The 22,040-nt window shown below is 32.3% G+C and overlaps 4 protein-coding genes and 4 long non-coding RNA genes across 8 annotated transcripts; 3 read left to right on the top strand and 5 right to left on the bottom strand.

Moving 5' to 3' along the window:
- Positions 1-2,909: 2,909 nt before the first annotated feature.
- On the bottom strand, positions 2,910-4,334 carry LOC107367300 (histone H3, embryonic). Its single transcript, XM_015934991.3, has one exon. The coding sequence runs from the start codon at positions 4,118-4,120 to the stop codon at positions 3,662-3,664; it is 459 nt and encodes a 152-aa protein (XP_015790477.1). The 5' UTR covers positions 4,121-4,334; the 3' UTR covers positions 2,910-3,661.
- Positions 4,335-6,475: 2,141 nt separating this feature from the next.
- On the bottom strand, positions 6,476-8,060 carry LOC107367301 (microtubule-associated protein 1 light chain 3 alpha). The gene is made up of 2 exons (XM_015934992.3): positions 7,897-8,060; positions 6,476-7,526 (listed from the first exon to the last, which is right to left on the bottom strand). The coding sequence occupies exons 1-2, from the start codon at positions 7,937-7,939 to the stop codon at positions 7,204-7,206; spliced, it is 366 nt and encodes a 121-aa protein (XP_015790478.1). The 5' UTR covers positions 7,940-8,060; the 3' UTR covers positions 6,476-7,203.
- Positions 8,061-8,212: 152 nt separating this feature from the next.
- Positions 8,213-9,594, top strand: LOC107367302 (uncharacterized). Its single transcript, XR_001569861.3, has 2 exons — positions 8,213-8,517; positions 8,583-9,594. It is a non-coding gene; the product is annotated as an uncharacterized LOC107367302 (long non-coding RNA).
- Positions 9,595-10,987: 1,393 nt separating this feature from the next.
- Positions 10,988-12,964, bottom strand: TSG101 (tumor susceptibility gene 101). Its single transcript, XM_089266662.1, has 2 exons — positions 12,872-12,964; positions 10,988-12,498 (listed from the first exon to the last, which is right to left on the bottom strand). The coding sequence occupies exon 2, from the start codon at positions 12,355-12,357 to the stop codon at positions 11,104-11,106; it is 1,254 nt and encodes a 417-aa protein (XP_089122788.1). The 5' UTR covers positions 12,358-12,498; positions 12,872-12,964; the 3' UTR covers positions 10,988-11,103.
- A 610-nt stretch (positions 12,965-13,574) lies between these two features.
- Positions 13,575-14,420, top strand: LOC149094452 (uncharacterized). The gene is made up of 2 exons (XR_016198097.1): positions 13,575-13,719; positions 13,808-14,420. It is a non-coding gene; the product is annotated as an uncharacterized LOC149094452 (long non-coding RNA).
- A 541-nt stretch (positions 14,421-14,961) lies between these two features.
- On the bottom strand, positions 14,962-16,421 carry LOC107367330 (uncharacterized). Its single transcript, XM_015935024.3, has one exon. The coding sequence runs from the start codon at positions 15,969-15,971 to the stop codon at positions 15,525-15,527; it is 447 nt and encodes a 148-aa protein (XP_015790510.1). The 5' UTR covers positions 15,972-16,421; the 3' UTR covers positions 14,962-15,524.
- On the top strand, positions 15,059-16,138 carry LOC149094451 (uncharacterized). Its single transcript, XR_016198096.1, has 2 exons — positions 15,059-15,275; positions 15,353-16,138. It is a non-coding gene; the product is annotated as an uncharacterized LOC149094451 (long non-coding RNA).
- Positions 16,422-16,445: 24 nt separating the features above from the next.
- On the bottom strand, positions 16,446-18,060 carry LOC107367332 (uncharacterized). The gene is made up of 2 exons (XR_016198098.1): positions 17,491-18,060; positions 16,446-17,349 (listed from the first exon to the last, which is right to left on the bottom strand). It is a non-coding gene; the product is annotated as an uncharacterized LOC107367332 (long non-coding RNA).
- Between the last annotated feature and the right edge of the window lie 3,980 nt (positions 18,061-22,040).

Raw genomic sequence — 22,040 nt, 5'->3', positions numbered from 1 at the left:
CTCACATTATGGCTCAAATAATTTTAGTAATTTATCAATAGTTTTCTTGTTTTGGCCATTTGCCTTAGAACTTTGAACCGCGATATTTCGAGAATGGCATCACTTACAATCATTATCTTTCCCCAATTCAATGCTTCACCTATTAATGATTCAATTCAATTGAATAAATTCCCATCAGCGCATTTGGGTTATGAAATTTCGTCTGTAAATGTACTAGAAAAAACTTAATTAACAAACAAAGCTCATCTCAACCCATTTCTTGTTAAATGAACCAATTTTCTGGTTAAAGTTGCAAATGAAATGCAAAGAGTGCTGAAAAAGACTCGAACATTTGAGTTGAGACTTGGTGGGGCCTGTAGGGACATAAAAGCTGAGTCCATTGTTGCTCTTAAATACAGTAGCGGTCAATGAAACTGTCAGTCATTTTTTTCGATACTGCAAATTAATTATAATGTTTTTAATTTTGATATTTCATAAAACGATAAATTGATGTTTGAACTAATGATAGGCGCACTAAAAAGATGGAAATGACAAATTGCTGATGTTCTTGTGACAAAAATGTCTGGTGCAATAAAACAATAGAATGCATAAGAGGGGAAAAAAGTTGCAAAAAAGGAAAGAGTGACCCTTGACCCTTACTGGCCAAAATGTACAGTCACCCTTCTGAAACTGCACTTCTCGTGAAATAGCTTATTTACACTATTGGTCAGGCAACATATTTCACGATTTTCAATCTTCCTTAATAGACCAAATTTAACCTAAAATGTTGCTTTAAGCTGATTTCGTGAGTTTTTGGATTGATATTTCAAGAAAGAAAATTGAATCAAAAATCGACGAAATGCGAAAGTAGATCTAACTCCTTCTTTATAGGGACCATAGAAAAAAATAAGTGCAGTTTCGGAAGGGTGACTGTAACTTTGAATTTTATTGCTTTTTGTTTTTTTGGGCTCCTTTGTTAGTTCGCAGTTGATTCTTTCTTCCTTTTTGTCTTTTGGACTTTGCAATTTTTGTTTTTGGTCAAAATTTTTAGTCTTGCGATTTTCATTTCAGCAACAAAAAATTTCAATTCTCAGTTTTTCAATGCTTTTTTGAGATAAAATCAAACTTTTCAATTAGTTGTTTTAATAAATTAGTGAATAAGGTATGAACAGTAATGTTTTGGACTAATTTTTCAAAATTAAATTGCGACAGTTAGACTAGACTTTCAGGCACCATTTAACCACCAAATAAAGCTAAACTTGCCAAAAATGTGTTGTGAAAAAATTAATTAATTTCGGGCAAAATTTTTCAAGTTATGGCCTTAAATGAAGAAAGGCGTCAAAATCTGATTTTACCTTTCGTTAAAAAACCATTTATTTTCAACTTCATACCAGGGTTCTGACGATTCGAAAAATGGCCGAATTTGGTCTCAAAATTGTTCTAAAATATGTAATTTACCTGGTATAGTTCAACATTAATCGATCGCAAAGTCCAGGTCTATTGTGTATTTTTATTGGATTACCATACAATTACAATAAGTTACCCTTTTGCAAGTTTTTACAAAAAAGCAATAAAGTGGCCAAAAAATAAAAGGGTCTTTTTATTGCTCTGTAGCATGGACCTATGACTGTGATTGACAATAAACCAAAAGCAAAAATCTATAACTTTTTTTTTTGTTGTATCCCCAGTCGAATGATACACTGACGCCATAAAATGAGCGCACAGAGAAATTGTCAGATTTGGCGCAAATTTTGCGCTAACGCTGATTAAATTTCAAGCAAAAAGATTCCTCCACCCAGCCTCGATCCCATTCACTCAATTATTCATGTCCATCTCCTTAACCACTGAGCTATGATAATTATTTAATAAATACAATATAATTAATGAGGTCTATCGTGAAAACAGAGATTAATACTTTTGTTTAAATGCGTTTAACACAATCAAACGCAAAAGACAAATGACTCTGGCGTTTTTTTTTCAAAAAATATCTTGGTGAGCGTGAAACGCGGCTCAGTGTAGCAGTTTTCATTCGACTGGGTCAAGTTTTGAAGTTGAATGAGCAGAAAAAAATCATAAGAGTAGCAACGGAGGGTTAAGAACTGTTGTTGGATTGAAAAAAGCGTTCAGTCGTTGATGTGTGCGAAAAATATTTACATAAGCGTTTCACCGATGACAGAATGCGATCGGTTTAACTGCAAAATGAAATTGATCTTTAAGTGCTTTTTGTGGTTGATCATCAAAAGATAAATTAGTAAAATAAGTTTCGAGAAAAAATCTGCTTGTATAGCTGAACAAAAGGCGATCGAAGTTTTAACTTGGACCTCGATTTGTCCAGTTTTAAATTGACGAGGGTTGGTTTTTCGTGGAACCTCTTTCAAAGAAAAATTTATCAAATTCGTTTTTTGAATAATTCCAGCCAAATTCAACCATAAGCCACAACTTTCTTGGCTCTTAGCTGGAGCTGGCTCGGGCCAAGCGAAGCTAAAGACTAGAAATTTAAACGAGCTGGTTAAATTCAGCTGGCTTTGGTATCTATTTGTTTCTCGACTGACCAAAAAATCGATACCAAGTGAGGCATATCGATGATATCGTGAGAAAAAAACATCGATAGTTATTATTGTAAGCGATAACATCGTGCATTACTGCATTCCAGTGAAATTTGAAACATTGACGCGCATTAAAACAGAAAAGCGGCAAATTTTATAAATGTGGCAAAATATCAACCGTTTACACTGTTACTGTTCTGAGTAACTGAAACTGGAAACTGTTATGAGTAATTATGCTGACTGTTTTTCTTTAACAATGTTACAAATTAATTGAGATGTTAATTAAAAAATGTAGCGAAAAAAAGCAGAGCTGTAAATTGAAACGATAAACATTTACTGCTTATATTATTGTAATTTAGATGGAAATGAAACAACAAATAATAATGACAGATTATGATGTAATTTGTATTTAAAAAATTTGATACAAGACGATATTATCTATCGTTTGGATTACAACATGTTGACTTACAAAACGTGAGTGTTATCTAAAAATCAATGTAATGAAAATCTATCGATCAATTAAAAAGGCCTAAAGTTACTTTGCTGATCATCTGTGATAACAATCCAAATGTTCAATGCTATCTTCCATTCGACAATGTTGTTAAATTAGTTTGTCCAAGTCGACTTGTTAAATTAGATGGATAAATTAAGGATAAGTTAAGGTTCTATAATGATTGCTTCAAATCCTTATAAATTGTCTTGAAGTATCACGTTTAGTGGAGTCTTCTGACTTGTCCGATACACAACTCCCGGATAGAACAGATTTGATTGAAGAAAACTCTGCATTTAATGGCCGAGATTCATTCATTTTTGATATAGGAGAAGTAGCTAGAGCAAGTCTAGAGAAGTTGTAGACCATGATGGTGAATGGAGAAACAGAAGGCATAGTGAAGATTTGATTAGGGATTGAAAACTTGACCATTTTGTTGAAAATAGTAGTTTAAGCGGTGGTACTATTAATTGATCGACGGATTGGAGTTTTGCGAGTAACTGATAGTCTTTTTGGCATTTGAAAAATAAGTCTTGGAAGTCAATTTGATGGTTGAGATCAGAAAAGATACTCCTCAGTTTGTTGTGTGAATATGAAAATGAAACAGAACTTTACAGAAATCCCTTGTACAACAAATTATCGTCGTTTAGCCGATTCGTTCACCTCTAATGCGCAATGCTAATTGCATGTCCCTAGCCATGATGGTTATTCTTTTAGCATGAATAGCACAAAGCTGTGTGTCCTCAAAAAGACGGACAAGATAGGCCTCTGCAGCTTCTTGAAGAGCACTGAGAGCAGCTGATTGAAATTTGAGTTCCTCGTATTCAAACTGATGAGCAATTTCACGAACCAAACGCTGGAATGGTAGTCTGGGCACCAATAACTCGGTGCGCTTTTGGTATCGTCGGATTTCTCTTAAGGCAACTGTGCCAGGTCGATATCGATGTCTCCTTTTTACACCAGCATCCGCTGCTTCAGCAGGTTTAAGGCCTTTACCGGAGCCTTTGCCCCGTTTGGTTTCCAATTTACGTTTCAAATCCTTCCATGGAGTAACTGATTTACGAGCCTTTTGAGGAGGCTTCATTTGCTGTTTGGTTCGCGCCATGGTTATAAACTACCAAAAAGGTTGTTGGCTCGGTCCGAGGAAATAGTACAGGGAAAAGATAGATGAACAGAATGAATATTCTTTAAAAAGGGATAAATCCAGGTGTAACTAACGCTAAAAAAAGCATATACTGATGGTACTTATGAAGTAGAATTCTAGTAACTTAGGTCTTAAATTAGAATTGGGTTAAACACAAGAGTGAATCAGAATGGAATAGAAAATCTTGATGAATGATAAATCGATCTCATTGTTGAATATAAATAAATAATCGATTAATTGAATCGATTGTAATGGTTTTAGTTTGTCGAGCGCTAGAGAGCGCTTTTTAAAAATAGTTTTTGAATTTCATAGTTTAACGGCTATTACGTTCTTTTGCCTGCTCTTGATATATTTTCCGTTTTTTAAATCAACAGTTCGTTAGTTTTTTGATTTTGTCAAGTCTATTACGATGGAAAACCCTAAATTGGTAGAATGTGTGGCTGGTAACGCTGATGATACCTTGCAAATATTAGATTTGGCTAACCTCGACGTTTCATTAAACATTGCTCCAGCTACAGTTTCTGGTTCCTCAAACACATCCTCATCGAAAAGTATGCTCATCAATGATAAAACTGGCAAAGAACTTTCCTGTTACACAACTGATTTCTCCAGTTGCGATGTGATGGACATGGCTTTTGTCGGATCTGCTCTGGACCAGTCTTCAATTGTTGTCGAAGAACCAGAACAATCCATAATTGAAACAAAAAGTGATGAAGTGACCGACTCAAAAGTTAAAGATCAAGAACAAAATCAAGATGAAGGACAAGACGTTATTGAGGAATTTACTGAAGCTCCTAGTGTTTTACCAATCAATACAGATGATTTTCTTGTTGAAAATAAAACTGCAGACTTGATAGAGATTGGTGATCTTATTCAACTTTCAGATTCATCAATAGATCCAGATGTATGTGAATCAAATGACCGATCAATCTGTGAATTTGAAACAGTTCAAAGTAAAACAATAGATATGGTTACCGATACTATAGCAGAGGATATTGAACTAATAAAATTTGATGACTCGATCCAGTTAAAATCAGAGCCTGAAAAGGATAATGTGATAATTTTGATATCAGAAGATGGAGAGGAATCAAAAGAATTAAGCAACTCCTCAAGTACAGAATTCCCTAAAGAAAATTATTCAAATGAAGATGAAGAAAATCGTCAAGTTGGATCTTCTTATGATGATAATGATGAAGTTTTCTGCTCTGAAAATGGCCAAGGTGAAGTTGAAGAAAATGAGCAAGAATCAGGAGAAGTTAAATTATTGGATATAACTAATTTTGTTTTTTCGAGCCCTGCACCACCAACCGAAAGAAACAAATCTCTTGGTAATAATAGCTCTCTCAATTTAATGGACATGAGCTTATCGAAGTTGAGTAAAGATGAAAATAAGGACAAATTTTCTACTCCTAAGCCATGTCTCAAATTCTCAAGCAATACTTCTGGTGATGATGGTTCAGTAAGCAACACCACTAGCTATTCTAGACGGAAAAGCAAGTCTGTTAGCTTCCAAAGTCCTGGAATTTATTTTTCAAATGTCAAAAGATTATCAGTTATTCGCAAAACCCCAATCCGCCGATCAATTAATCGTACCACCGGTAAAACAACTAAAACTCCAGACTCAGCTATTTTCAACAAGATGGTCAAGTTTTCAACTCCAAACAAAATCTTCACTACTCCGTCTGCTTCTCCATTCACCACCATGGTTAACAAATTCTCTAGACTCGCTCTTGCTACTCCTCCTACATCCAAAATGAATGAATCTCGGCCATTAAATGAAGAGTTTTCTTCAATCAACTTGGTTCTATCCGAAAGTTGTGAATCGGACAAATCAGAAAACTCGACTAAATGTGATACCTCAGAACAATGTATAAGGATTTGAATCAACTTATTATTTTCCACTATTATTGAAACGTAACTTATCCTTTAGTCAGCTCATTTAACAAGCTTGTCGAATGGAAGATAGCGTTGAACATTTGGATCGTTATCACAGATGATCAGCAAAGTAATTTTGAGCCTTTTTAATTGATCGATAGATTTTCATTCCATTGATTTTTAGATCACACTCACATGTTGTAGGTCAACATGTTGTAATCCAAACGATAGATATTGTCGTCTTGTACCAAATTTTTAAATACATATTGCATCATTATCTGTCATTATTTGTTGTCTCATTTTTATTTAAACTACAATAATTTAGCTGTAAATGATAACTGTTTATCGTTTCAATTTATAGCTCTGATTTTTACGGTACATTTTGAAATTAACATTTCACAATCAATTTGTAACACCGTTAAAGAAAATCATTCAGCATAATTACTCATAACAGTTTCACTCAATTTAATATATGGCAAGGACAAATAATGAGTGAATTCATGATTTTATACATAAGTAACGTTTATGTTAATGAATTTACATATTGTTTTTAATCAGCCTAACTGATTGAAAAACAGAGTACATATTTTACACATAAAGTTGTTTAGAAGAACATCAAGTCAGGAAGAATAAGAATTACAAGAAAGAAAGATTAAAGAGTGAAATAGTGAAGGAGGAAGAGAAGCAAATCGAAGCGAAATAGCTCAAGGTGTTTTCAATGAGTTATGCTTCAAGTTGTCAAGTTTTTTTGCATTTAATTAAACCTATTAATAAGGTTTTGTTTTTAAGATTAAACAAGTAAGCTTGAAGTCCTTTAAAGTGATGAAGATTTAAAAGCACAATTGCTATTACAATATTAGTTTTCTGTTGACTATCTTGAAAGATGAATGCTTCATTACAGTCAGATGTTTGAATGAAACTGAAAAAATGGTGGCCATCGATTGTACATTCATCTCGAATCTTTTCTTTAAATTTTAACATCGCCTCCGTCATTTTTTAAGATTATAGATAAATATATTATATCTTTTTCTGTGTAAATTTTGATTTTTTTGCATTTTCTTTCTTTTGTCTTTTTTTTGTTTTAGCAACAATTTTTGTTGCTAAGGAGAGAAAGTAATAGTCTTCATCTTGAAGGGTGAGTTAAAATAGATGAAGATTACGTTGAATTTTTATCCAAAGGTTTCTTGAGATGCATAAACAACATACAGGAAGCCATCTTCGTCTCGTTGTCGTTCATACAAAAATCCCATTGGCGTTGAGTTGGCAACCATGGATCGACCATTGACAAGAAGGAAGAATGCTTGATTTGGATGAAGAGCTAATCGACGTCTGATTATTTTAACCAACTCAGAGACAGGAAGGTGATCAGGTACCAAGAAACGAGTTTTATCAATCATGGGCAACTGCTTCTCATTGCGAAACCTTTCGATAAGCACAGGAACCTTAGTGGCATAGGTGCGTCTCAAATTTTCAGATTGCTTCTTGCGCTCGGCTGGAGAAATTTGTGAAAAGAAGAACAGAGAAAATAAGTAAAACAGGTAAAAATGAAAACAAAAAAAGAGACAGAGACGAAGACAGAAAAGAGGAAAGAGATAGAAAGAGAGAAATGAAGGATAAAGGTATAAAGCTAATAGTGGCTAAAATAATGAAAAATCTTTCACTAGAGTAAAAAAATCTGTACACCAAATAAGATTTAAAACAGTGGACATAATACAAAAAACTATCAATTAAAGAAACATTAGGAAAAAACTGAGAAAACTGATGTAAACAAAGGGAACAAAGAGAAGGTAAGCCTTGTAAATGATGTAAACAAAAACATTCTCAACATAAAATGAAAGCTTAAATGTATTCAGTTTACTTACCAAATGATCGAGTTTGTTTAAAAGAAAAAGATTGAATATCCATGGTGTATTTAGCCAATCGAGAATGTTAATTAAGATGAGAAGGTACAATTAACTAATTAAAATTGTAGTCTAAACCAATCAATACAAACGGGACATTAATTTCCAAAGGAAAATAGCAGAAAGAACAAAATTGTGAGTGAGTTTGTTTTCAATGTTATCCTTACTTTCCCTCTTCTCTCTCTCGCTTCTTCCCCCTCTTTACTTGAGTCAACCAATGACGTCATGTAAAACGTCAGTTTAAAAAAGTCCAAAAAAGATTCAAATTTTTTAGTAGCTTGGGCTAATAAACAGTAAGGATTTTTAACTTGTGAGTGGTTTCAACTGGGCTACAAATTAGTGCAAAAATAAGTCAATTTGTTGACTTATCGCGAGTTTAATGCGAGTTTCTTGGTGATTCAAAGAAGTCACTTACCTTCTTTCTTGTTCTATATATTTGTTTACATTGGATCATGTGATTGCGATGTCTTTTTATATTGTGATGAACAAATTGCTGTCATCAGTTAATAATAAATAGATAAAGAGGATTTAGCTATCAACAGACATGAACGTGATTGGAAATATCGATATGCAATTTATGAGGTAAGCTTTGGTGTCTATTACTCTTTTTTCAGTCTACTGATACTATTTTATTTTACAATTAACAGAGTTAACCAATCCGGATCTGCACTGGACCAGTCTTCTGGTGTTGTCGAGGAACACGGAAAATCCATGATAGAGACAAAAAGTGATGAAGTAGCCGACTAATTAGTTTAAGATCAAGATGTTGTTGAGGAATTTACTGAAGCTCCTAGTGTTCTACCGATCAACACAGATGATTTTCTGGTTGGAAATAAAACTACAGACTTGATAGAGATTGGTGATCTTATTCAACTTTCAGATTCATCAATAGATCCAAATGTATGTGAATCAAATGACCGATCAATCTGTGAATCTGGAACAGTTTAAACTAAAACAACAGATATGGTTATCGATATCGTAGCAGAGGATATTGAACTAATAAAATTTGATGACTCGATCCAGTTAAAATCAGAGTCTGGAAAAGATAATATGATAATTTTGATATCTGAAGATGGAGAGGAATCGAAAGAATTAAGCAATTCATCAAGTACAGAATTTCCTGAAGTTATTCAAGTGAAGATTAAGAAAATCAACAAGTTGGATGATGTCTTATGATGATATTGATGAGCTTGAAAATGGCCAAGGATCAAGTTATTGGATTAAACTAATTTTTCTCAAGTCTATTGAAAATAAGGACAAAAATTTCCACTCAGCAGTGCTGTTCGAAATTACCAAAAAAATGTCTCTTACAAAAAGTGGCTTTTACTGTTACGATTTCATTTCAAATCCAGTTTGATTTTGGAATTTGCTAATCAAACTATAAGTTCGTGTAATGTCTCGAACCTAACACTCATCCAAATTATTAGGTTTAAGGCTATTAGGTTTGAGATATTAAATGCTTTTTATGAGTTCGATTGAAAAATTTCAAAAATCATATTTATAATATTTCACCAAATAATGCTAAATCTAATCGTTCTAGCTTCCTACTTCCCTTGTTGAGTGTATTGAACAATGAATGGATGAATGGGAATGAATTCAAATATAAAAATAACGATTATTTAAAAATAAAGTTATAAAATAAAAGATTGCACTTTTTGATTTATTTTATACGAAAAGTAAACTTAATTTCATGAATTCTATATCCTTAATAAAGCCGAATGCAATACTCTCACGAAAATTTGTATGCGGATAACCCTGAAATCTCATAGACTGAAGCTGCTAAAAAGATGAAATTGAGTGTTTCGACCCTTACTCATATCAAGATGGAAAAATTAAGTATGAAATCAAGGGTTAAAGTGACCCAACTCAAGGCCAAGATTAGAACAACCAAATCAGTTGGTAAAAAATTCAGAAAGCTATACCATAAGAAAGGAAATGTTTTAAGTATGGACTGTGAAACTTATGCCCTCGCCGACCCAACACAAACACCCGCCAGACACTTTTATACTTACCCTGAGCCTGGAAATGTTTCAATTGAACATAAAATAGATCAGAAGAGCGAATTTCCAAAGCGGTTTTTAGTTTGATAATTTATCGATGAGTATGAAAATGTATCGGTCCATTATTCACAGAGTCGACGATGGCCTCTGATATTTATAAGAATTGTTGCCTTAAATCTATTCTATCAAAATACATGAAGAAATATCATTAAAATTCTCTTGTTTTATTCTAGCCTCAGATGGAAATGTTCACTACTCGAAACCGGTTATTGCTTGGTTAGCGGAAAATATCGATTTCGTTGGGAAGGACGAAAACTGTCCAAATTTTCTCAAGCTTGTCCTATTGAGAAGTTCTGGGCATTGTGCGAAGCTTAGTGTACCAATAAAAGAATACGGCCTCGATTCTCGAGAAATTAAAAAATTTTTGATGAAAATATCAAAAAAAATTAGCTAATCGGTTTGAACTTAATCTGATAAAAGGTTGAAAGTGTTGTAAACCTCAAAAAATTTAGTATCGAGTATTCAGTGTTTAATAAAGATTGAAATAATATAAAACAATATTTATCGGTTAAGCAATCAATTTTTCGTAAAAATTAATTCTATGTTAATTTCCACTATTTCTTAAAGGTTGTTTAATTTCAGATATGCTTACACATAAGTAATGTCGTCAGAAGGAACTTTGGAACCAAAAGTAATTTGAGATTGCTGAATAACAAATTTCTTACTATTAATCCTAAAGATACATTCAAAAGAGTATGAAATCATTTCCTTGGCTTGTTTCGGTGGAAAGATTGAAAATCAATTTATTTGAAAGTTTTTGGCCCATACTGGTACCTGTGAAATCACCAAGAGAAGATGCTGTTGGTTTGCTTGTAAAACCTAAATTTAATTGCTTAGTTTAGCGAATCATCAATTGTTGATATTGGGCGAATTCATTATTTATAAAAAAGCAACGTTTATATCAGGGAATTTACATATTGACTCTTAAACAGCTAGGCTGGATCAAGAGAAAATTTATTTATTATACAAATAAATTTCTTAAAAACATTAAATCATATTAATTAAACGATTTATTATTCATTAATTTTCAAGTGCAATATATCTTATATTGTTTACATGATTGATCCAACTTGACCCATATTTCGGTGATACCACAAAAATTTAGATATCAATATGGGAGACCAGCTTTCTCTCGACATTTTTGCATTAACGCACGAAGCATGAATTGTCTTCTGGATAATTCACGTACATTTTTAAGGAAAGCCTCTAAATCAATGACACCCTTTCTTCGAGCTTCACCTAAGTAATATATGGCATCAACAGTTGCATTTTCCTCAGCAAAGGCATTTAACAATTGTTTATAAAGAGGTTCTTGAGGACCAAACGCATCGTCTATGGCATTGACTTTTTGTTCATTTTCAAGTTTGACGATCAGTTCATCGATCTGAGCACTTTTTAATGTAAGTGTTTTCTTACAATTTTCCAGTTCAATTTTATCATTTTCCATTCGTTTCATCAGCGATTCCAATTTATTTTTACCCCGAACTAAGTCTTCTGAGTATTTGCCGAGCACTTCATTCTCAGCATATGATCTACCCAATCGTTCTCTTAATCTTTCTTTAATTTTATCGTTAACTGCAGTAATCAGGGAAGCTCGGATGTGTTCTTCAGTAATTGTTCTTGAATTTTGGGAAGGTGTGGATGCTTGGCTGTTAACTTGTGGATTATATCCTGTTGATGGTGGGTAACTAGGATAATTAGGATATGATGGATTTGAGAGTGCATAAGGTGGATCCGCGCTGGGAAAACTGCTATAAGGATATGAGGTTGGATAGGGTGGATTACCACCGGAATAAGATGGAGAGGCTACAGAGGTTGAAACAGGTGGCAGGGCAACAGTGGCTGATGGACCAGGTAGTGCAGAGTAAGTTTGAGTTGGATAAGGAGGTTTATTGTAAGATTGTTGCTGTTCCAAAGGTGAGGTCTTAGGCTTTTGATAGACTGGAGGAGTCTCTCCAAATATAATTATCATAACTTGAATAGCTCCGAGAATATCACTGGATTCAGCCTTCCAATCTGATAGATAGGGTAAATAAATTTTACCCTCATTGTCAACGTACTTTGATGCTTTTATTGCCATCTCTGGTGTTGGCCGGACATAGCACATTGGTGGTGAATAAGGATGATCTTTTTGCACAAAAATACACACAGGAATATGATAAGTACTGCCCTTAAATGAGATTGGTATGGTACCATTTAGTGTAACCAACTCTTGATCTTTACCACCAGGAAAGGTATATTTTTCCAATTTAGGCTGCAATCCATGATAGAAACTAAAAACATTAACAATATCTTTTTTTACCTGGGTTTGGTACTTGTATTTGCAGCTTGCAAGCATCCTCATCAAATTAGAATCCGACATTTTTGACCCAATGGTATTATTTTAAAACACAAACGAAACAAACTGATGATTATGATATTGTTAAAGATGACAGTAAAGAGTAGCAAGCAAGAGATAACTCAGTGTTATTAAAACATAGATTTAATGAAAAGATTTCTCTCCCTAACGTAAAAGCCAACATTAAAGAAGAAAGAGACAGAAGTAATAATAACATAAAAAATAGGTTAAAATAGCTTATTCTCACTATTCAACGGGCAACTTAATTTTTGACTCTCAATTTCGCCATCTATTACAGATTAGTTCATCTCTAGTTAATGTAGAGAGTTTAAAGCTGGTCAATACTGACAATTAAGTCTCTAATATCAATAATTTAAAATCAAATCAAGCCAGAATAAAGAGTCATTCCAATAACTGGTATAGCTCAAGCTTTACATGAACCTTAATAACAGTGATATCAGTATCTTCTCAGTTTTCAGATGATCACTGAAAAAACCAATACAGAACAATTAATGAGATTTGAAAGATGATTACTTACGATGAAAAATTTGAGCTATCATCAAACCATTAATTAAATTTGCTTCCTGACAATTCTCTAGACAACTATTGAAAACCAAATATGTTTATGAATCACCTAAAAGCTGGTACTTGATGGATGGCTAGTGAATCATAATTTTGAATTACACTCAATGAATGAATCTAAACACTTGATCCAGATAACAAATGTAAATAAGAAATTAAAATTAAAATCAATTGCGAAAAGGAAACACCAAAGGCACAAACGGATCATATGAAAAGTAAAAGTAGTAATTTTCAATAAAAGGTTTACCTTGATAAATAATATTAAACGCACATAACAAACACACGACAAGGTTAGCGATGGTTAAGTGTACAATTAAATTACAAGTCAGATGAGAGATCGATAAAAAAATCATGAGACTAGTTACTTAATTAATAATCAAAGATGACAAAACACTTTTAATACAATAAAAGGCAAACAAAAACACAAATTTAGATTGAAAATGTAAATATTTTCACTATGCTGATGTAGAAGTAAAAAAATTAAAAACAAAATAATTTGATAACAAAATATAATTAAGGGTTCTTAATAAATTCAATTGTTATTAATGGATAAATTAAGTAAATAAAGTCATTTGATCAAAACAATTGATTAGCTTTACTTGCTACTTTGGCTGTGAGCTCCATTAATGTCCATTAAATAAGCACACTAGCTATTTTCACCTCGACCTACACTTTCCCTCTTAAAAACAAATTACACCTTTCTCTATGTAATTGATTTCGTTTCATTTTTTAAACAAAACAATTAATTAATCATGTGCTCTTTTGTTTTGACTCTGATTTTTTGTGTATAAATAGTCGTCTCAGGTATTCAGTTGATCATCAGTTGAATTAATCAAACCAAGTGAGTAAGTTAACAACATTTATTGATATATTTCTTTGTTTACCCCTTTAGACGTACACAGCCATTTTTAAGCCACCAACATGTCTGCTGCTGAAGTAACCACTAATGTTCCCTGTTGTGAGGAAACTCATTGTGAGGAAAAAATTTGTGTGGAGCCCGAGAAGTGTCATGATGATTCTTGTGAAGCTGGCAAAGATGATGTTGGACAAAGCCATGAAGAGGCCCACCAAGCAGAGGAAAATTGTGATCACCAAGAGAAACCTGATGCTTAAAGATGGAAAGAGATATTTTGAAGAGTCATCAGAATGATCGTCATCACCATTATTATACAATTACGAGACAAAAAGGACAGCCTGAATGACTGAATCCATTTCCAATGGCCTTTCAAACTTCATCTATTACCTTGCAACCTTTCATCTAATTGATGGTATCATCTGATACTTCTGTTGTGCCTTATCTTTACTATACCTTTACTTAATGTTATTTCCCTTGTTCAAATTTTGATCCAACTTTTACTTCTTCTTCTATTTTAGCCTAATTTCCTATTATTTCCTCTTCTTTCTTGTTTGCATTAATCATGTTTTCCTCCATGTAAACACCATCAATATATAATATGCTTAGCTTAAATAGTTGATCAATCTAATAAATAATTTCATTTAGTTGATTCCTACTGTGTTTTTCTTGTTCATATGTTTGGATACGTTGATCGCGATTCTTAAAATACCCTTGAAATGTTTAGGAATAGGAATAAGCTTGATAATCAAATTTAAGAAAATATGATAAATGAAAAATATATATTTTCATCTATTAACCTAATTAGGTTAAATGAAAATATGAACAAAGGTCCACTTATTTTTGGACTGAGAGAAAGCCAATTTATCCATAACTTTATTAAATGTTAAATTGGATTGATTACTTAACAATGAGTTAAACTAATCGGTCCAATTATTAAACTTACGCGGCTCTTACTATTAACTGTAAGCTTTCTGTCAAACTAATAAACTGTTGCCCTATCTTCAATATAACAGCTCTATTGATGGATTTCCGTGTTTAAAAGTAAACCTAGTTGTTGATGTATCATCATTGTTGAGTTAAATTGTCTCCAGAAATATAATGATTGTTGGTTGTGATGAAAATGAAGCAAAATTGAAGGGAAGATATTCCTTGTGAAAGATGATAGTAAATACTATTTAATTGGAATCACATGATAATAAACGATCGAAGTTTAATGTGGAATGAAATAGTTAACAAGTTTATATTTTGATTGCAGAACAGGCAACAAAATTGAATCTCTTTTCTAACATGAATTGGCTTTATATTTTAATTTTTGTGTTGACCATAGTTTACTTACCATGGGGACAAACATGGACACCAGCTCCTAATTTAACTGAATCAGATCTTGACTATGTTCCAGAATGTAGTAAGTGTGAACGTGTTCGTTTAATTGGCTGTAAACGAGGTAATTGTTTCTATCGATGTACTCGCCGTTGTTTGGATATTAATGGAACTGCTTATCACGGTAAGTAGCAAAGTAGAATTTGATTACAATATAACATTTATATACAAGAAAAAACATTATATTATTCATCTTTCCAGAGGCTGTTCGATTCATGCTCAATGGAACTTAACTAACCATGGATAAGTTCTATCAGCAAATACATAAAAAATACTGGTTTGCTCAGTATGTTCATCAATTAAATTAAACTAACGAAAGAATAGAATAATAGAATGATAGAATAGACTAAAAATGAAAATATTATAACAACAATCAAAATGACATTTCCGTAACTTTCTGAGATGTTGGCTGTGATGGATAGGCAGTTGAAGATGACGAGGTAACATCTGCATCATCAAAGGAAGCTGAAAATCCACAATTTAGAAGTGATTTAACTTGCTTAAATTTGGCTCGAATGGCTTCCAGTGTCTTAAGGGAGTCCTCTTCGTGAATATTTGTTCTATGAAAACGCCGCGTTGATTCCAACAAGCTTTTAAGAGCAATCAGTTTCCTCTGCTTTGAGCTTTCATCTTTTTCCAAAATACGTATCCAGGCATGAACAAAACCTTGATAGAAGCCTATCTCTGCAGCAATTTGTGCACCTCTTCGAACTCCATATGAGTAACCATCTCTCCAGCCAGCTTCCTCACCAATACTATAGCCTCTTTTGAAGCCCATTTGCCGGAATTCGGCGAAACAAGAATCGGAAGGTAAAGACATCCTAAATTAATATACAGTTTATCACACACAAAAAGTAAACATTTCGGTGTACAGATGATATTTCTTGATGATCACAAAAAAACAAAATCTTAACATATCGTAAATAACCATTGCCACCTATTGTCTTTATTGTAAGTTACATCAATAAAGTTAAAAATATACCTTGACCCATAATGCCATCTATTGAGGGAATAACATCAATCTAAATTGTCATACAATATATTTATTTCAGAGAGTAATTAACATATGCTATGAATTTTCAATGTTTTAATGTTTGTTCTTGAGTTAAAATTCATAATCAGATGATGGGCTACGGTTAGTTGTAAATTGACAAGGAAAATTAGATTGAACAAGATTCATCAAAAATTGGCAATCAACTTAATTTTCATCTCATCTTACAAAAAAACATTGTACAACACAACGCTAAATAAAAAATTAATAATTAAATATAAAAAATCAATAGTGAACGACTAATTCAATGGATTAAAGGTAAATGTTAGTTTTATTGTCAAAACTTTCAAAAATATCCAAAATAAAGGTATCACAGTATTGACAAAGTGTGCAATTGAACAAAAAACTTAAAATACGTTGACTCACAATTGTCAGAATTAAGTCTTAATTATCTTTCCAGAATATATTAACATTGTATATTGTTAGCGACAGCAATAAAATATTGGAAGCCTTGCACAGCGAGATTCCCTTGTAGTTGCGATTTCATAACCATTAATTAGAAATGATGAATTTAGTCTTGCTTTAACCATTAAATTTGTATTGCTCGTCATCATTTATTCATCAATAGATTATGTTGATTGTGATTAAGATGGTTGAAAAGACTCCAGTTCAAACAGCAGTTCAGGAAATAGCAAAGAAAAGCAAATTGACATTCATTGTTGTATAGTAAACCATTTTGATAATACGACTATTATTTTGAGCTTTTAAACGATAAATACGAGCAATTTGGGTCCAATCATTTTTCTCCTTTATTTTCTTTTAATTAGCAAGCCAAAGTTAACTAGTATCATTGATTAGCTTCCTGATGATTATTTCATTTCCATGCTGTGATCGGTTCAGCGTTTACGAAAAGTTTGATTGATTTTAGTTCAAGTTGAGATGGTGAAATTGAAAATTTGAGAAAAATATGATGAAATTAAGAGTATGATGATTTGTTATTATATCAAACACCATGACCAATTACATTGTCCGGTTTCAGCATCGATTTCTTGCCATCCTAATTATTTCCGGATCATTTCAATTAAAAGAGCAGATCAACGCTAATCATAATCCCAGTCACAATGTTGATTAGGTTTCTTCTGGTTATTTGTTCATTGACTCCAACAGTTTAACAATGAGCTGTACCAAAAATTAACCAAACAATCAGCTTTCCTCAATGGTTATAAAGTGAAAAAAGACAACAGTTAGTAACAACCAAAGTGAAATCAGCTTAATTCAATAGTATAATGTATTTTTCATTATGGGAATCAAAGTCATTTGTCATAGTAAATTTAACATTTGGATTTACCTCAACCATTTCCTCATCATGATTAGGCATACCCAGCAAAATCTGAGTTTCCCAAGAATCTTGTTCATCTAATGTCATTTCATTTTTGTCAAAAATGACAACTTTCACGGTCGAAATTAAATCATCATAAAGTTGACAACCTTTTCACCAAAAAAATATCACTGGGTTCGTCAGACTCATCCAAATGCCAAATCAAACAAAATCAAGTGTAGATTGTTCACCATGTTGAACTGAGAAACTATTTGTTGATTAAAATGGTATCCATTAAATTTCCAGTTAGTCCCAGCAATTAAAATATCTCAATAATTGTAATATGGTCACCATTTTCCAGTTAATAATTTGTCACCCTACGATCACGGAAGCTTTACTACCAGTTTTCAATGTATGATGAATAACAAGTGAAACGAGTCAAACCAGGATTTAAACAAATAACTGATAAACTGAATTAATTCAACATTAACACTAAATTGACATTAAAAAGCAATAAACATCAAATTAAAACTAAATCAAAAAAGACGTTAAATGTAACGGTTAGACAAAGGAGTGCACCAGCTGATGTCTCGCTGTTACTAGGTTACTGGTTACCAATGGTGAAAGGGTAACAGTTTCGTTAGAGATACGTCGGTTACAGGCTAGTTTGGTTAGTATAACCAGTAACTGTGGTTCTTTCACCCCCAGTTACAAATAACCGGTTACTTGCTGGTTACAAATTTCTTACCGCCAAATTCAAAAATAAAAAGTTTAATTTTTCATCTTTTATCAGCGCCATCTATTAATGTATTTAGAAAGTTGTTGTTTACTTTCTTTACTTTCTTTTCAAATTTCCCTCTCAATGTAACCAGCAAGTAACCGGTTATTTTGTAACCGGTTATAGTAACTGGTTATAGTAACCATACTTGGTTACTTTTCTCCCCCTCTAACCAAGTAACCGGTTACCAGTAACCAACTGGTCTCTAAGTTTCGTTTTACGGACAAAGGGCGGAGCAATTATATAACACACTTTTGTTACCCAATAGACAACTTGCTTAATTTATTTGACAACACAAAGGGCTAACATAATAAGAGCAACACAAGTCCAACATTGTTTTGAACCTCATTCCAAGTGATTCTTCACCAAAATAATTAAATTTAAAACAAAATTCATTCAAATAATCTTCTTTGTTTGTTGCCTTCGTTTCCTTCGGAATATTAGCTTTAACGCTCCTCCAAAATCTTTCTACTCTTTGAGTGTTAATATTTTTGTCCATTGGATTAAGCCAGTTTTTGCTATGGTTCACTTCACCATGGATATATCCTAATTTTGACAAATCAAGGTAACCTTTCCAACAGTCGGTATAGATAGTAGTTCCTGGTTTTACCCAGAATTTGATAAGCTCATTGAGAGTTGGTTTATCTCGCTTCTTAACTAAAGAAAGAAAACATTTTTTTGAGCCTCTCTCGATTCCACCAACTATCCATGTTCCTGTTATTTGGTCAGCTAAAAGTCTACCGACATTACTTTTCCTTTTAAATAATAGACTTTCGTCAATTTCGACGATTTTACCTTCTCCACCAATAGCATCACGATTATTTACCCAATGGTCAATAGCAACTTGTCTAATTTTTTTCTTGTATTTACACACTGCAACACCACCAACAAGAGTAAAATCCTTAATGGTCGTGTTTTTACTCTCAGAGCACCATAAAAAAATTATTGCTAAACTGTCCATGATTGAGAGGTGAGAGGAATCGAACCAAGTTCCAGTAGTAGGGCTAATTTTTTTGTAACACTTATTACATCTGTAGATATAGTTGAATTTAGATGTTGGACAATTATTTTTTTTCATTTTACCTGCACAGCCATTTGTTCTAATACAATTATATTCGTCCTCTGTAGCTATCAATTTGTGTGTTAAAACAAAGGTCAAACCTGGTTGAGTGTCTTCAGGTTGAGTTAATTTACTAACAAAATTAAATGGAGTCAAACTCGAGAAAAAATCACCAGAAAAAGACATTACTGTGATAGTTAAATCAAAAGAAAATAAGAAAGGAAACTAACAATCAGACGATATCCTTCTATTCAACATGTGCTTTGTGTTTCTACATTTTTTGTTGTTAATTTTGTTTGTTATTATTTTATATTAATTTGTGATTAATTATATTTCTACTTTACATTATAAAAATTATATAAATGTGTTTAAATCACCTTCTCCCATTGGATAACAATTTAAAAGTCTTACCAGTTACGCCTTTGTCCGTAAAACGATAGTGTTACCGGTGAAAGTAATTTGTCCAATCATTGTAACAATAAACTCGAAAATGTATTAATTGTGAAAATGTAAAATCTTTACCATGATTATCATTAAACCATGGTGTTAATGTGAACTATTATTGACCTGAATAGACTAATTTCAAGGTCTGAAGTTTGAAGGCAACAACAATCAAAGATGCAAAATGAATGGGAAAAACTGTTGTAATCGGGAAACAATTGATTCCTTGTTGAGAGTTAAGAGGCTAAACAATGAGTTGAAGAAACCATTGTAGATTGATGATGAATGGGAAATATATGAATATTGAATTGTACCAATTGTAATTATAATCATCACTATTAATATGGTGATGAGAAAAGGAAATGATCGCTACAAATTATGATATCATTCATACTCAATCTTATTCATGATGTAATGTTGAAGTGATGATGATCATGGTTAGGGAATAAAGTAGATGAAAAGAAGCAATTCATTTTAATTAACAGCAATTTTTGCTTTTCATTTACATCAAGGTTGAAAATCAATTGAAAAATCAATGGAAAAGTCAATCTAAAATTGTAACATTTTTCACTTTTTAAGAGCACTTTTTTATTCAGCTTTCAATTGATTTTTACAATACAAATGATCTTGACTCAATGAATAATTAGCTCAAGAATTAAAGCATTTAAAGCTTTTCAAGTCTAACCTTGATTAAAGATCAAATAATTTGAATAGATTAAACAATTTACACTTTAAACGTTTCAGTCTTTTCAATCATTTGTTAATTGTTGACTGATTGACTCTGCAAAAAATTGGGATCCATTTGAAATTTGAAACATTCAACAGTTTAAACAGTTTCATTTGTATTTTGATTAAAAATTTGTGGCTTGAAGCTTGATTACCATTGAAATCGGTGTAAAAGTGTGTATTATGTTTGATAATCATGCAAATTCATTGTAAACATCTTTTGATAATGTCAATCATCCGAGTAAAATACATTTTGATATGTAAATTGTGACGCTTGACTATAAGTTTACCAACAGTTAATTTGATTAACCTAAAACACGCAAGCAAGTGTTGTCATTGTAATGATAATCGCGAGCACAATTTACTTGATTACTTAAAGATCCGTAGACCAAACAAGGAAACGGCAAAAAATGAATCAAATGGTTTACAAGGCAAAAAAAGTATAATCAACCTTTTAGTTAACAAAACAGGAGCAAAAATCCGAGTCAATAAACTTTGAGAAAGGAAACTTTCAATTTTACTAATAATTTAAAATTCATAGCGCAATTTAGAGTGCAATTTAAATAACAAACATAAACCATTAAACAGTGAACTGAAAGCAGAAATAAATGTTTTGATTTTTTGCTAAATTTCGATACAAATCTTCATTGAAATATTAGATGAAGATAAAGGTTACGAGGTTGGAAATCAGAAGTGACTTCAGAAATTGACATCAATTGATATTTCGTCGTTTTTTTCGTTGTCTATCTTCTTGTATTGCTTTGCCATGAGTTTGATTGTGAATTGCAGTATCATGTCCACTCTTCTCGATGTTTTCCTGCTTTCAAGTGTGAAACCGAAGCGTTTCAACCATTCTTATGTTTTATCGTTCTCGTCTTAAGAAAGTAAAACCATCGAATAATAGTATTTTAGATTGAAGAAGCTCTTCCATTAACGCGAATTTAAACTTGTATCTGTATCACAACAGTTCAAGCTTGGCCTAGCTATTGCTTCCTCAGTAAATTTACTGATTACTAAAATCTTTTTCTCGAATTTCTCGACTTTTCGAAGCAAATCAAAAACAGTTAGTCACTAATGTTCGGATAACTTAACATTTCCAGGATTCACTCCAAACTTATCCAGAGCTTCCAGTTTAATGAACAAAATTTTTTCCAATTTTGGTATTTTTTGACGATTTCAAATGCTTGTTGAATCAAAATATCTTAATTTTGATCAGATATTTTGAGTTCTTCAGTCGGTGCATGCAAGTCTAAGATCCATTGAAGTCTTCAGTTAATAATGTTATTTAGCAGCGATTCTTGGAGATAAAATAGATTTGATTGTCGATCTAATGAATGGCGAAGTTTGATGTTAAAATTAAATGTGAATTAGATTGAATTTTGTGTATTATATGGTGAACATTAGAATGAGTTAATTGAGATTCTCAATGTAATTAGATTTGTCCACTTTCTTTCAGATTCTCACATTAAAAGCTAAATACTGTAAATAAAGGGTTCCAATAATGATAATAATAAAATTGTTAATTTGTTTGTTGACAACTTTTGGCTTCATCTTTGATAATATTTTCATCAAAAA

This window comes from Tetranychus urticae, chromosome 1 (genome assembly GCF_039701765.1).
Source record: "Tetranychus urticae isolate SD_2017Ah chromosome 1, NJAU_TeUrti_SD_1.0, whole genome shotgun sequence".
Taxonomy (NCBI): domain Eukaryota; kingdom Metazoa; phylum Arthropoda; class Arachnida; order Trombidiformes; family Tetranychidae; genus Tetranychus; species Tetranychus urticae.
The sequence above is the reverse complement of the archived record's forward strand: the minus strand, read 5'-3'. Positions and strand labels throughout refer to the sequence as shown.